Below are 13,555 nucleotides of genomic sequence, written 5' to 3' on the forward strand. Positions count from 1 at the left end.
AAAGTGGGTGGGCAGGTAAGCAGGGGAAGAACACTTCTCTGAACCCGAATTTCTGCTTTTTAAAAATAATCTTGCCTTGTCTAATGCAATTGTGTGCAACAGTGTGCATGCAGCCTAAGAGAGGGGCTGGAGGTGGGCAATTGCATAAGTGCAAATGGAAATAGGCACCCCTCCCTCAAGTCACAGTCTGCAGTGCAAATGATACTTGGGACACTTTATATCTGACTACACAATAGATCTGGGAAATGTTCCCATTCCAGCAATGGAATCCAGTACATGTGCAGTTTTTGATCCAGTTGGAGCAGAGCACATTTGGCAAAGTATGAAATGTTGTGGTACCAACAGCACCAAACCTATCTTACACACATTTTAAGGCCATTGTTAACAATCAGTCACATCTTCTGTATTTGGGGAAAGTATCATGGGTGGGCCCAACAGCAGCAGAAGCAATTGTAGGTATGCGTTTGTGAGAACTTGTGTGTGTTTGTGACTGCGTGTGTGTATTAATAGGTATAGTTACTCATCATGGTAAGAGAATTCATCTCTAGAAAGATGAGATAACTGGAGACCATTATAGTATATTGGTTAGATTTTCATTTTTCAAAAACCTTTTAGAAACAGTACTGTGTTATATTTAATATAGTCTTATGTTTAGTATCAGAAACATTTCAAAATAAACTGTGAATACAGCAAACTAGAGAATGGGACCAGAAGACTGTAGGGTTTTTAATAGTTTTAATAGTATCAGGGACAGCAAGAGTTCACACATTCCTGTATCCTCGTTATACATTTCTAATAAACGGATAATAAAAGAGAAAAAATAGCAACATTACCATGCGTGCTATTTTATAAGCATTGGGCTGGGTAATTGGCAGACTGAGTGAAAAAGCCGGCTGGATCCAATGCAAGGAGTTACATCCAGACTAAATATTTCGTTAATGGAAGGGGTAGGAAATTTCTAGCAATTTCCCCTTCCTGTTGCAGACCCCTTATCTGTTCCTTATGCTTTTCTCGAGGTTCCCTTGTCCTCCAAGAGAAGCATTATGGGGAGATCAGTGGGCTGCTGAGGGTGGGGGTTGGGGAGACACAAATGTTTCCACCCTTCACAGAAGTGCCTCGTGTGAATGGAAAATTTAGTCTGGATCCACTGCAAGATCTTGCAGCAAGTTACATTCTATGCAGCTTTGAAATGAACACAAGAAGCTGCCTTATCAGACCCTTGGTCCGTCAAAGTCAGTACTGTCTACTCAGACCGGCAACAGCTCTCCAGGGTCTCAGGCAGAGGTCTTTCACCTCACCTACTTGCCTAGTCCCTTTAACTGGAGATTAACAGGATTGAACCTGGGACCTTCTGCATGCCAAGCAGATGCTCTACAAACTGAGCCATGGCCCCTCCCCTTACCTCAGATACTCTAGTTCAAAAACGGCCCCTGCTTTTCTTAGGCAAGGTTACGTTTTCCTGTTGACAAGGCTAGGTTTTACCCTCTCATCACGAACTACTTTTAAATCTGTTTCTGAAACAGAGAGGCGTGGTCTGAAAGTACACACTGGTGAGGATCTTGAAACTGGAAGTATTTCAAACTAAGGACAGGTTTTCAATCTTAGGTTTTTGTAGAGATTTATACATACACATAACAGCCAAACTAACTTAATTTACTTCATGCGTACCCCGCCTTTCTCCCCAACAGGGATGCAAAGCAGCTTAAATCATTTTTCTCTCCTCCACTTTATCCTCACAACAATCTTGTGAGGTAGCTTAGGCGGAAAGTGTGTGACTGGCCCAAGGTCACCCAGCAAGCTTCCATGGCAAAAGTGGGTCTCCCAGACACTAGTCCAAAACTCTTAACCACTACACCTCACTGGCTTACAAAATTTGTAACTGACGCATGCAACCATAACCGGATACCCACACTGGTTTCCAGACAGATGCATCAGAATTAGATATGTACACTCACATTTGTATCTTTTTAATTTTATTTTTTGCACAAGTGTGAACCACATGGGAAAAAAATGCATCATGAAGGAAATCACACAATTGTCCTCAAAGTGAAATGCATCATCTAGATATCTCAGTTCTGTGTGCCAGTTAATGATATAATATCGGGTAGGATCCTCCAATTTTGTTCCACTGGTGTTCATGCATTCCTTCAGTGAAGGACCTTCTTGGTGGCACAAGATGCTCTTGTGCCAACAGAAAAGTCCTTGTGCCAGAGGAATGTATGGGTGCAGAGAGCCAGCGTGGTGTAGTGGCTAAGAGTGGTGGTTTGGAGCGGTGGACTCTGATCTGGATATCTGAGTTTGATTCCCCACTCCTCCACAAGAGCGGCGGAGGCTAATCTGGTGAACTGGATTTATTTCCCCACTCCTCCACACGAAGCCAGCTGGGTGATCTTGGGCTAGTCACAGCTCTCTTAGAGCTCTCTCAGCCCCACCTATCTCACAGGGTGTCTGTTGTGGGGATGGGCAGGGAAGATGACTGTAAGCTGGTTTGAGTAGAGAAAGTTGGCATATAAAAACCAACTCTACTTCTTCAGAGGGAACAAAAAAGGTATGGCCCAGTCCATTGAACTCTCAACCTACAGGGCACAACTACCCCTTTTCAGAGCACTGATTTGTAATCTAATATTCTTTTTGAGCTTGAGGAAGAATATGTAATTCAAAACAACTTCCCTTTTGCAAGCCTTGCATTCTTACCCACAAACTTGCCCAGTAAGGAAAACAAATATCATCATTACCTAAAAGGTAAAGGTCCCCTGTGCAAGCACCGGGTCATTCCTGACCCATGGGACGACGTCACATCCCGACGTTTTCTAGGCAGACTTTGTTTTGCGGGGTGGTTTGCCAGTGCCTTCCCCAGTCATCTTCCCTTTACCCCCAGCGAGCTGGGTACTCATTTTACCGACCTCGGAAGGATGGAAGGCTGAGTCAACCTTGAGCCGGCTACCTGAAACCAACTTCCGCTGGGATCGAACTCAGGTCGTGAGCAGAGCTTCGACTGCAGTACTGCAGCTTTACCACTCTGCGCCACGGGGCTCCATCATTACCTAGGTTGCATTTTTTGTTCCGCAAATTACAACTGCATTATGTTTCAAAGGATGCCAGTTACAATGCTATCTTTTAAGAAAGAGATCGTGGTACGTATCTTATAAATATGTTTATTTAAATTTGTTTAGGAACAAGCAAGGGTAAATGAGGCAGCAGAACAAGTCTAAGTGAGCCCACAAAATATCACAATTGCATGGATTCAGACATCAGCCACAACTGGGATGACACAGATTTTATCTTTATATTTTACAAAGAAATATGCAGAGAACACAAACAAACTGGGAATTTTGATTTCTGCACAAACCGGCTATAGAGATAGCAAGTGTCTGTGAAAAAGCAGTCAACTTTCTGACTACTAGGGCTTTTTAAAAACCCGAACAACAGTTGCCGACTGCCTGCTGGTGGAAGCAAAACTTCCCCTTGTTATCATGGCAAGATAATGCTAAAATAATGTTTTTTTTCTCCCAGTTTATATAATGACAGCGCAGAAGGCTGAGGGCCCCACATAGTTAAGGAAGCTGTGGGTAGCATATTCAATCAAACCCTATTTTTCCTGCTTTGGACACTTCATGAAATATGATCTGCACAGTGCATGTCTGAGGTTAACTCCATGGGAGCCGCTCAAAGATCCCCATAGTTTAACGAATGCAGCCACAGCCAACCTCTCCCAGTCTCGCTTTATAAATGTACCAGTATGTGATTTCAGATGTAGTGCTATGAAGAGTCTTCGTTTTTAAATTTAGAACAAAAGGAAGTTACTTTTGCATGGGTAGGTCACTGAGAAAGACTGACTTCGTTCTCTCTTGTTTGGTACTGAGGAGACGCTGCGTTTAGGAGATGGGTTCACGTTAAGACACTTCCACAACCTGCCACAGCTCTTCGAACAAGGGGGTGAGCTCTTTTTCCAAGCTTACAATCAACCCTACAAAAATTGAAAAAAGGGGAGAACAACAGAATCTTTATAGCATACAGAAAGGATGCATTTGTACACATAAACTGGCCACCCTATGTTTACAGGGGAAACTAAAAACAAGCATTTGGGGGGAAAAACCCTAAATTTCACTTCAACTTTTTGGTACAGAAGTGAGAAGCATATAAACGAAAGCCATTCCCATAGCAGCTTAGCAAATTACTGAAAGCCAGACCCACGCTTAACATAAAAAGGAATCTCCCTTGGGTTGGGAGCAACAATGTCTACTGATTTTGCTTTTGAGTCAGTCTTTTAAGAGAATTTCATCTTCCCCACTCCTCCACATGAAGCTTTCTGGGTGACCTTGGGCTAGTCACAGCTCTCTTAGAGCTCTCTCAGCCCCACCTACCTCACAGGGTGTCTTGTGGGGAGGGGAAGGGAAGGTGATTGTAAGCCGGTTTGATTCTTCCTTGTGGTAGAGAAAGTTGGCATATAAAAACCAACTCTTCTTAAGTTTAATGCTGTGCAACCTGCTTTTTCATCCTGACCTGGATGGCTCAGGCTAACCTGATCTCATCAGATCTCAGAAGCTAAGCAGGGTAAGCCCTAGTTAATACTTGGATAGGAGACAACCAAGGAAGTCAAGGGTTGCTACACAGAGACAGGCAATGGCAAACCACCTCTGAACTTTTCTTGCCTTGAAAACCGTACTGGGTTGCCATAAGTCAGTTGTGACTTGATGGCATTTCACACACAAAACCTGTTTTTTCAGGTCAAGATGTACTAAAGCTCAGAGGCTAGCTTAACATGGGTTCTGTCCTAGGTGGGTAAAAGCTGCAGAATCAGTTTCTGCAGAATTGTTCAGCTTGTCTGGGTTTTTTTGGGGTGGTGGTGGTGGTTTGCTGTCAAGTTGCTGCTGACTTATGTTGACCCAGTGGGGTTCTCAAGACAAGAGATTTTCAAAGGTGATTTGCTGATGCCTGCTACTGCATAACAACCCTAGACTTGCTTGGTGGTCTCCCACTCAAGTAATAATCAAGGCCAACCCTGCTTAGCTTCCGAGATTTGACAAGATTGGGTTAGCCTGGCCTATCCAGGTCAGGGCATAGCTGGGAGGATGGCAACTGACATGTTAATGGTGAGTAGCCAATGGAATTAAAGAGTTTTCTCCCCGTAAGGAGTCATGTTAATGATAGGTCCAGTAGAATCTTCAGGATCAAAGAGAATAGTCGTCCCCCCTTCAAGTGTAAAGAAAGGGGGTTAATTAGAAAGGAGTTAGGAACACAAGGAATTCGAGGAGAGAAAAGAGTTTCTGAGAAGAGATTCTGGCAGAGAGGAAAGATGGCTTCAAGAAAGTGACTTAGAGGGAACCATCACAAAAACATGGAAACTAAATCCGGGTAACTATAAGATCTTCTTCATGAATTCAGAGGTAAGAAGAGTAATCAGAGTGAGGTACCTTTTAGTTTGAAACCTAGGAGAACAGGACTACTTTTATTCCTTTCTTTTATTCTGTGGTTATTGCATAATTTTGCTCACTATACGGTTTTCCCTTGAGGTAATCAATGGCTTTAATTTCAAGTAAAGCTAAATGTTTCCTTTCGTGACTTAGGCGTTACTGTTGTCATTTTGCACCCATACAGAAGCCTAACTTGGCCCAAACTACCCCAAGGGACCAGGAAAGTAGCTGGAAAGGCTGGAAGTTCTTTATTTGAGGAAGGCGGCTTCAAAGAGACAAGAAGAGACAGTTTATTCCCCATGAGGACTCAACAAGCATCAGTCTATAAGCTTCTGTTAGAGTTTGAGTTAAAAGGATTTCCCTTTCCCATTCAGTGGCAAGTGGAATTGTCTAGTCTTCCTTTTGGCATAGGATGCCACCACACCTGTTTTGGTCTAAGCCTCTGTGCGTGGCATTGTAAACAGACGCAGCCTGAGAGAAGAACTTTTGCCATTCAAAACTGACTTCTCCACTCTCTTCCGTAAACATTGTGCCACTCACATCATGGCTCATGGAGAGCCACGTTTGCAATTACCATCAACCAAAAGAGCTATATGATTACTGAAAGCCCTGTGTGCCACCCCACCAGATACAATAAGCTATCAGTATTAATGTTGAATGTATAATTGTAACTTTTTAAATTTGCCAGAGTAGATCTGAGTATGTAGGCTTGTGTCTCTCCCTACCCCTGCTAAACCTTAGCCAGCCCTTGGTTATCTGGAGTGAGGGGAAAGGCTCGCAATGCAGACTTACGACACAAAGCTGTATGCAAGCATTCATGTTCTCCAGAACTCTTTATCAGGCTGGATGCTAAAAGAGAAATGCCTCCCTGTGTTAGAAGTACCCTTCAAGTTGAACTCTAGTAATCGCAAGAGACAGGGGGGTTGGAATCTCTCTCTGCTAAGTAGGAACCACCAGTCAGCCACATGCCCCATTTGGTAACAGCCTTGCCCACTTCCTGAAAAATGGGGCAGGTGCCACATCAGGCAACAGTGCTTAGAAGAGCCACAGGTGGCTCTCAAGCCACTGAGTATCACTGCCTTAACACATAATGTATCGTACAATGTACTTTAAGCCTAGCAATCTGGATGCTGAAGTCAGCAACGTTTCTTGATATTGAGCACATACCTGTATTGGCGTTGCTGCTAGCGATGAAACTGACTACCAGTGGTAACCTATTGAACTGAACCACCTGCAAGAAAGGAGACAGTGATTTCAAAAACTATTATACAGTTCAGAATCCTTTTCCTTACAGTTCACAAGTTATACTTTAAAAAAAAACATGGTAATACAACCAGGTATTTTAAGCGGTGTGTGTGAGTGAGCGTGTGAGAGAGAAAGATGGCTTTGAACAGTGTTAATATGATATTCAAACCCCAATGTGCTGCTGTACTGCAGCTTAGCAGTCCCAGCTTCACCACCTTCTATAGGGTACACTTTTGAAGCTGCTTTATACCATTGGGCTATCAAAGAAAGTCTTCTCTGACTGGCAGCCTTCCAGGGTCTCAGACAGAGAGGTCTTTCATATTGCCTAGTACCTGATCCTTTTAACTGGAAATGCCAGGGATTGAACCCAGGACCTGGTGTGCAAAGCAGATGCTCGACCACTCAGCCATTGGCAAACCCTGCAAGGTATGGAATCCTGCTCACATAGCAGGATATTACTATTGTTTGCTTGCTGCAGGGATTATATATATTTCTACTTTTTTGTTTAAAACATATTTCAGCCGCCTTTCTACCTTTTGGAATTCAAGGTGGCTTACAGTGTCAATAGAACATAAAAATACATAAAACACAGGGCTGCTAACAATGAAGTATACAACCCCCCCATAAATACAGTAAAATCATAATATAAAATAGAAGCAATTAGCAGCCCCATAAAATAATCAATTTAAATAATCAACCCACAAACAAACACCAAGCAACAGATGGCGCTCCTCATTAAGTATAGAGACCACAATAAGACCTAAAAAGAATAATCCGGGCCCCCACATATTTAGTTGGTACAAATATACAAAAGCGGTAGGAAGACCAGCACTGATGGATAACTGTAGCTGCCCTCAACTATAGGCCTGGTGGAATAGCTCCATTTTACAGGCCCTGCAGAACTCCTTAAGACCACAGGGCCCTGATCTCATTAGTAAGCGAGTTCCACCAGGCCAGGCCAGGGCCAAAAAAGCAAAATGACTGCTGGTATAAGGATATAGTGCAGCCATATCTTGGTTGCAATGGAAACCGGTGCCCAATATAAAGCTGCACTGTATCATTTCTAAAACTAATCCATTCACCCACAACAAGCAAACAAATATGGAACCTCTTACCTGATATGTATTGTAGTAGCAGATAATACTCTTGTTTTTGGAGAGGCCTAGTTTGCTGCCCTGGTCCGTCGCAAGCGCAAAGGTCGACAAGAAACCAGGTCGAAGAGCATGCTCTGGAGCATTATCATTGGCAACTAAAACAAAAAAGGGCACTTGATATCTGGCATCTAAATACGCTCCTGCAGAAGAGCTAGCATTGTATGGTCCTTTTGAAAAGTAAAATGAGTGGTGACAGTCTCAAGTGTAGTCCTTATTATCAGGAGAAAGAATACTGACCTTTGAAAAAAAACAGCGTATGGAGCATTCCAAAGACTTCTTCCACTAAGAAAAGTCTAGCCTTTCCAGTGAACACACGAAGCTGCCTTACACTGAATCAGACCCTTGGTCCATTAGTCAGTATTGTCTACTCAGACAGGCAGCGGCTCTCCAGGGTCTCAGGTAGAGGTCTTTTCACATCACATCACCTACTTGCCTAGTCCCTTTAACTGGAGATGCCTGGGATTGAACCTGGGACCTTCTGAATGCCAACAGAGGCTCTACCACTGAGCCATGGTCCCTCCGCTAATAGCGAATGAAGTGCAAGTAGCACCTGGTGAAGCTCTCAAGTTGTGTTGAGCTAGCCTTCCAATGATGGAGAGCAAGGTTAGAGTGACCCACACAATCACCCAGCCATCTCCCCGAGTCCTGCTGGCTACCAGGGTCCAAATTCCATACCCGTCCTTTTCTCTGCTCTCTGTGAGAAGCCAAATTACACAAGCCAAGCAACTGCAGTAAAAGCGTCTTATCCATCACTCTGGGCTAATCAAATGAGCCGGATACTCAAGCTTATTGCACTACCTTGCCTCTACCCAGAGGAATCCACAATAAGAAAACCCCACCCCACTGAAAACACCAGGGCAACACCTGATGGGACCCTTTCCCTGCAGCCACGCAGCAGGCAGACAAGCCGGCCAATTGCTTAGGAGCCCTCTAACCACACTGACTCCCAACAGTTCACTGCAGGCTTCTGGGGGAAGGAGACACCTGAGGATGATGTCAGCTGGCAGCTCGGGCTATTAGAAGCCAAGCAATGGCCACAGGCATCAAACTAGCTCAGTGGTGACACAAGAGCAGGGTGGGTGAGGGGGAGGAGCTTGCTGTCTGGGCAATACTGGTTAAATGAGCATTCTGGATAACCAAGCGCCAGATCACAAAGCTTTTACCGTGTTTGAATTGGGCAGGGTAACCTTGCATTTTCATGATATCTGAGCTCATGTCCATGAAGCCCTGAAAACAGCTTTGTCTTCATTACATCATGGAGAGCCTAGAAGTGGTTTTTTTTTGGGGGGGGGGAGGGTCTTCACTGGTGCAATACATGGGAAAAACAGCTCACACTATTACCCAACACTGAAGCACCGGGGAAGTGGTTTACGCACAACTTCCTCAAACATAGTGTTTTTTTTCCACTGATCCAAGTGAGGAAAGGGCACACTCCTCTTCCTGCCGACACATACCTACATTGGGTTGTTTCTGCTCACAAAGAACAATGAATATGTAGGGGTGCTTTGTGCTATGATGGGGAGGGGCTGTGTGTCAGTGGCAGAGCATCTGCTTGGCATGCAGAAGGTCCCAGGTTCAATCCTCAGCATCTCCAGTTAAAGGGACTAGACAGGTAGGTGATGTGAAAGACCTCTGCCTGAGACCCTGGAGAGCCACTGCCGGTCTGACAATACTGACTTTGATTGACCAAGGGTCTGATTCAGTATAAGGCAGCTTCATGTGTTATTGGTTTTCTTTTTAACAAAATTTCCCGTTTGAAATGAGGAAGTAGAGGGATTTGACAGACACTATACCACTGAAGGGTGACAGATCCTCACATTTCCATCCATTATTAATTTGAGTGGAAATAGCTCGCCTTTCATCAAAACTGTACTTAGGGCTGGATCACAGGAGTTGGCAGAGCAGGAATTGCCATTTGCTTGCTCTGGTGCCAACAGACAGCTTGCTTCACTTACCCTGTCAATGGAAACGTGAACTTGGGTGATTTGGTCCCGTTCCCACCCGCATACCCAATAGCAGTCCCCTACCTGCCCAATGACCTTTTTTGTCCACGAGGTCCCATGATCCCTGGCAATGCCTTCCTGGGCAGAGGGTCACAGAGGGATGCTGTGAAGCCGATCATTGCTGTTTGCAATCATATATATTTTTTAATCTTGTATATTGTTAAGACCACAACAGCAGAGCAAAGGGAAGCCCCTTCATTTGTGGAACCAGGGCATCCAGCCCTGAACGTATGGTCATCATTCTCCTGTTGGATATTTGCATTCACTTATCTAAAAATGCATCATTAGCCCTTACCTTTGATAACAGGCACGCCATCTCTGTCTGACACGACAATAGCATGAAGTCCTTCAACACTGGAAAAAAGAACACACACACATAAATGGAGTATGCTTTTACATGGCTTTGTTATTTGCTGCTGCTGTTTTGCTTTTGAGTAATAGTCAGGTCATCCATGTAACAACTGGCGTCTTCAAGAGCAGATGACATTTTAAGGCTAATTCATGGATTTCAAGACTGAAAGGCATTCTTAAAAATAATAATCTTAGAACACAATCAAGATGCAAGGGCACTGCTGCCACTGCTCAACACTAAGCGCTCCCTTCATGGGGTGTAAAGTTCAGAGCATTTCTTTCGGTTCTTGAGCCTTCCAAAAAGACTCAAAGGTTCTGGACATAGGTCCATCTCTGAAGATAAGCCACACTAGATCTACTGCCTGAGAATGCATGGATTCTACCAGGTATCCTATGGAAAAAAGGGATACCAAACATTAAAGAACCAGATTTGTGTCCAATAGTACCTTAGAGACCAACAAGATTTTCAGGGTATAAGCTTTCGAGAGTCAAAACTCCCTTTGTCAGATACCTGAGGATGATGTCAGCATTTTTAGTCTACAATTCATGAATAAATCAGTTGTCTGTCTAGAGTTTGTACAACTCAAACACTGAAGCCTAGGTTACTGATCCAACAGGGCCTTGATCTAAACAGGGATCCATGTGTGAGCAGAAAGTTTCCAGTTCTAGTGTGGGTGATTCCCCCCCTGCAGCTGCAACTCTCCCACCGTTGTCTTGCATGCTGCCCTTCCTATCCTGCTCTTCCTATCCAAACACTTGCCAGGGTCGACCCTGTTTAGCTTCTGAGATCTGATGAGATCAGGCTATCCTGGGCTATCCAGGTCAAGGTAAGATATCCATAGAGCCCATTAAATCACGAGAAATTTCCATCAAAAGCACTATTTCTTTAGGAATAGTTAAGAACATATTAACCTTGCTGGATCAGATTAGTGGTCCATCTAGCAGACCAACCCATTTTACACAATGGCCAACCAGAAAGCCAACAAACAGAGCATAGATACAAAGGCCTTTCCCTGATGTAGCCTACCAGCACCAATATTTAGAGGCTTACTCCCTATGAACATCGAGGTTCCCTTTAGTTACCATGGCTAGAAGCCATTGAGGGACCTCTCCTCCATGAATATGCCCAATGCCCTTTTAAAGCCATCAATGCCAGCTGCCGTCACTATGTTCACTGGCAATGAATTCCATGGAAATAAATGGAACTAATTTTCAAGTTTCATTTTGCAGAAAAAAAGTCAGGATACTTGACACATACAATAGCAGAACATTAAACTGTGTAGGCACTTTACCTTGGAAGCTTTTTGTACAGGAATCTTTTCAAATCCTAGAAGATGAAAACACAAACAGTCTAGTTTCCGGAGTCATTCAAGTCATGTACAAGAAGAGGTCATACAGTTCCATTCTGGTTTTATTAAACAGAAATGAACTAGGATTTCCTTACATACTCATATAATAGGATACATTAGAAAAGAGCAAGAGTCCAGTAGGACCTTAAAGACAAACAAAATTCTGGCAGGGTAGGAGCTTTCGTGACTCACGGCTCACTTCTTCAGAGGATACATGTTTACTAACCCCATGATGTCCAACAGAACTGAATCCCTAATAAGTGTGCCCAGGACTGCAGTCATAATTGTTAACAACAACTGGAATCTCCAAACCACTCAATAAGCATGCATGGAAACAAAATGGTACAAAATGTTTGCCTTTTAAACACAGTCCCTTACAATCCTTTGCTGTCTTAAGTCTACGGAAATCATACGATGCCGGCACCATCAGCATCAAAAATGATTTCCTGTCAAAGCACTGTCAAGCAAGCCATTCCAAGCATGCATCGCAACAATATTTATACTTACGTCAGCCATGTTATTAAACAGTTACAGTCAAATGAATTGTCCAGACTCCTGGAAAAGATAAAGTTACATGTTTTGTGATCAAATCGGCTGCTTCCATATACTCTTGACTGGGCACTGTGCTCTAGGAAGCAAAAAAACCCAGCACAAGGGTACTTAGGCAGAAAAGTCAACCCATGACAATTTCAGCCTGTGCTAAGCCAATTATAGGAAGCCTGATATATATGCATTGATTATGGCTTTATACATGCTGCTACAAACCTCCCTACACATGGGCTACACAAAGCCGAAAGCAACTGGCTTCATCTGAAGGTGGCTAAGGCAGCTTCCCCCCTAACAGTCACTGCATGCCAAGTGGTCATGACAATGAGTCCCAAAAACTAACAAGAAGGCACAGAACCAAAGGATTACAAAATGCTCATGATTGTGGGACAGTGACAAGAGAAAAAAATGAAGACGGGCACGTTGGTCCATTAGAAAAGAAAAATCCAGAGAGCAGTACCTTTATTGGGACCACTTTAAAAGTCTCAAAATAGTGCTTGTGCTGGAAGTTAAAAGAACAAAGTGATTGGGAGAAGGAGCAATGTTATTGCATGAGGAAAAGCCCAACTCTGTAGCTCATAACAATCTAAAGATGAGGCACTGGGCAGACTAAACCCTGCTTGGTGCAAAGAGATCTCAGGGTGCAGCGAGGCATAAAGCAACAATGGACATTCTCTTGCAAATATATATATCTATTTTTTTAAAGCTGTCATTTGGATCCAGGATCAACAGGCAGCCTCTCAATACTAGTAACAGAAAATAAGACAGTATGCAACATCTCTCAACTAACAGGTTAAATACATAGCCATGGTATTTCATATTACATTTGGAGATGCCCGTATTATATTTGCAAGGCTTACAACCTCAGGACAGCAGCACAATCTAACTGACAAGAGAACCAGATTTTAAGGTCAGGCATTTCCTTTTAACCTCTTAGTGCCTCTCTTTGCCTCCCATTCTTTGGATATCTTGTTTCTTTTGAGTCTCTTTTCTTACTTGCTCGACAAGACTCGGATGTCAGTTTGGGTCACCTATACACAACTGCATGACTTCTGTACTTCATGGTACACCTGTCAGGCAGACAGCAAATTATAATTACTGTACTACATAGAAAAGAGTTATATGCCAGACCTAATGAAATAGCACCATCCATACAATCAAATATCACTAAGTGCCTGCAGTGGTAGACTATGGATGGTAACTTACAGTAAAATTCTAAGCATCCTTCTAAGTCCTTTGAAATCAATAGATATAGAAGGGTGCAAATCTGCTTAGAATTGCACTGCTAATGGCTGATTATCAGATGGAACTCAAACTCTCCTAGTCTATTATTTTGGAACCAAATACCCAATTTAAAAAAGAAAAAAAAAGCACTGTTTACTTTCTAACGGTAGGAATTCACAAGAGGAAATCAGTAGCACTTCAACCTAGCTCCGCAACTGTTCCTGAAGTGATTAGGTTGTCAGCCTTTCCTTTCTGTTGCTGGAATACAC

The 13,555-nt window shown here is 43.3% G+C and overlaps 1 protein-coding gene across 1 annotated transcript; it reads right to left on the reverse strand.

Moving 5' to 3' along the window:
* Positions 1-3,893: 3,893 nt before the first annotated feature.
* Positions 3,894-12,071, reverse strand: LAMTOR3 (late endosomal/lysosomal adaptor, MAPK and MTOR activator 3). Its single transcript, XM_056855700.1, has 6 exons — positions 12,024-12,071; positions 11,460-11,494; positions 10,112-10,170; positions 7,775-7,908; positions 6,582-6,645; positions 3,894-3,967 (listed from the first exon to the last, which is right to left on the reverse strand). The coding sequence occupies exons 1-6, from the start codon at positions 12,030-12,032 to the stop codon at positions 3,894-3,896; spliced, it is 375 nt and encodes a 124-aa protein (XP_056711678.1). The 5' UTR covers positions 12,033-12,071.
* Between the last annotated feature and the right edge of the window lie 1,484 nt (positions 12,072-13,555).

The sequence above is a fragment of the Euleptes europaea genome, chromosome 9 (genome assembly GCF_029931775.1).
Source record: "Euleptes europaea isolate rEulEur1 chromosome 9, rEulEur1.hap1, whole genome shotgun sequence".
NCBI lineage: Eukaryota > Metazoa > Chordata > Lepidosauria > Squamata > Sphaerodactylidae > Euleptes > Euleptes europaea.

Bases quoted from the DNA above. Each gene is read 5' to 3' on its own strand.
- LAMTOR3 (XM_056855700.1), bottom strand. The intron at 10,171-11,459 runs GTAAAGTGCCTA...TCTTTTTTCCAG, and splicing joins CTGTACAAAAAGCTTCCAAG to TGTTGAAGGACTTCATGCTA. The intron at 7,909-10,111 runs GTAAGGGCTAAT...TTTTTGTTTTAG, and splicing joins TGGCGTGCCTGTTATCAAAG to TTGCCAATGATAATGCTCCA.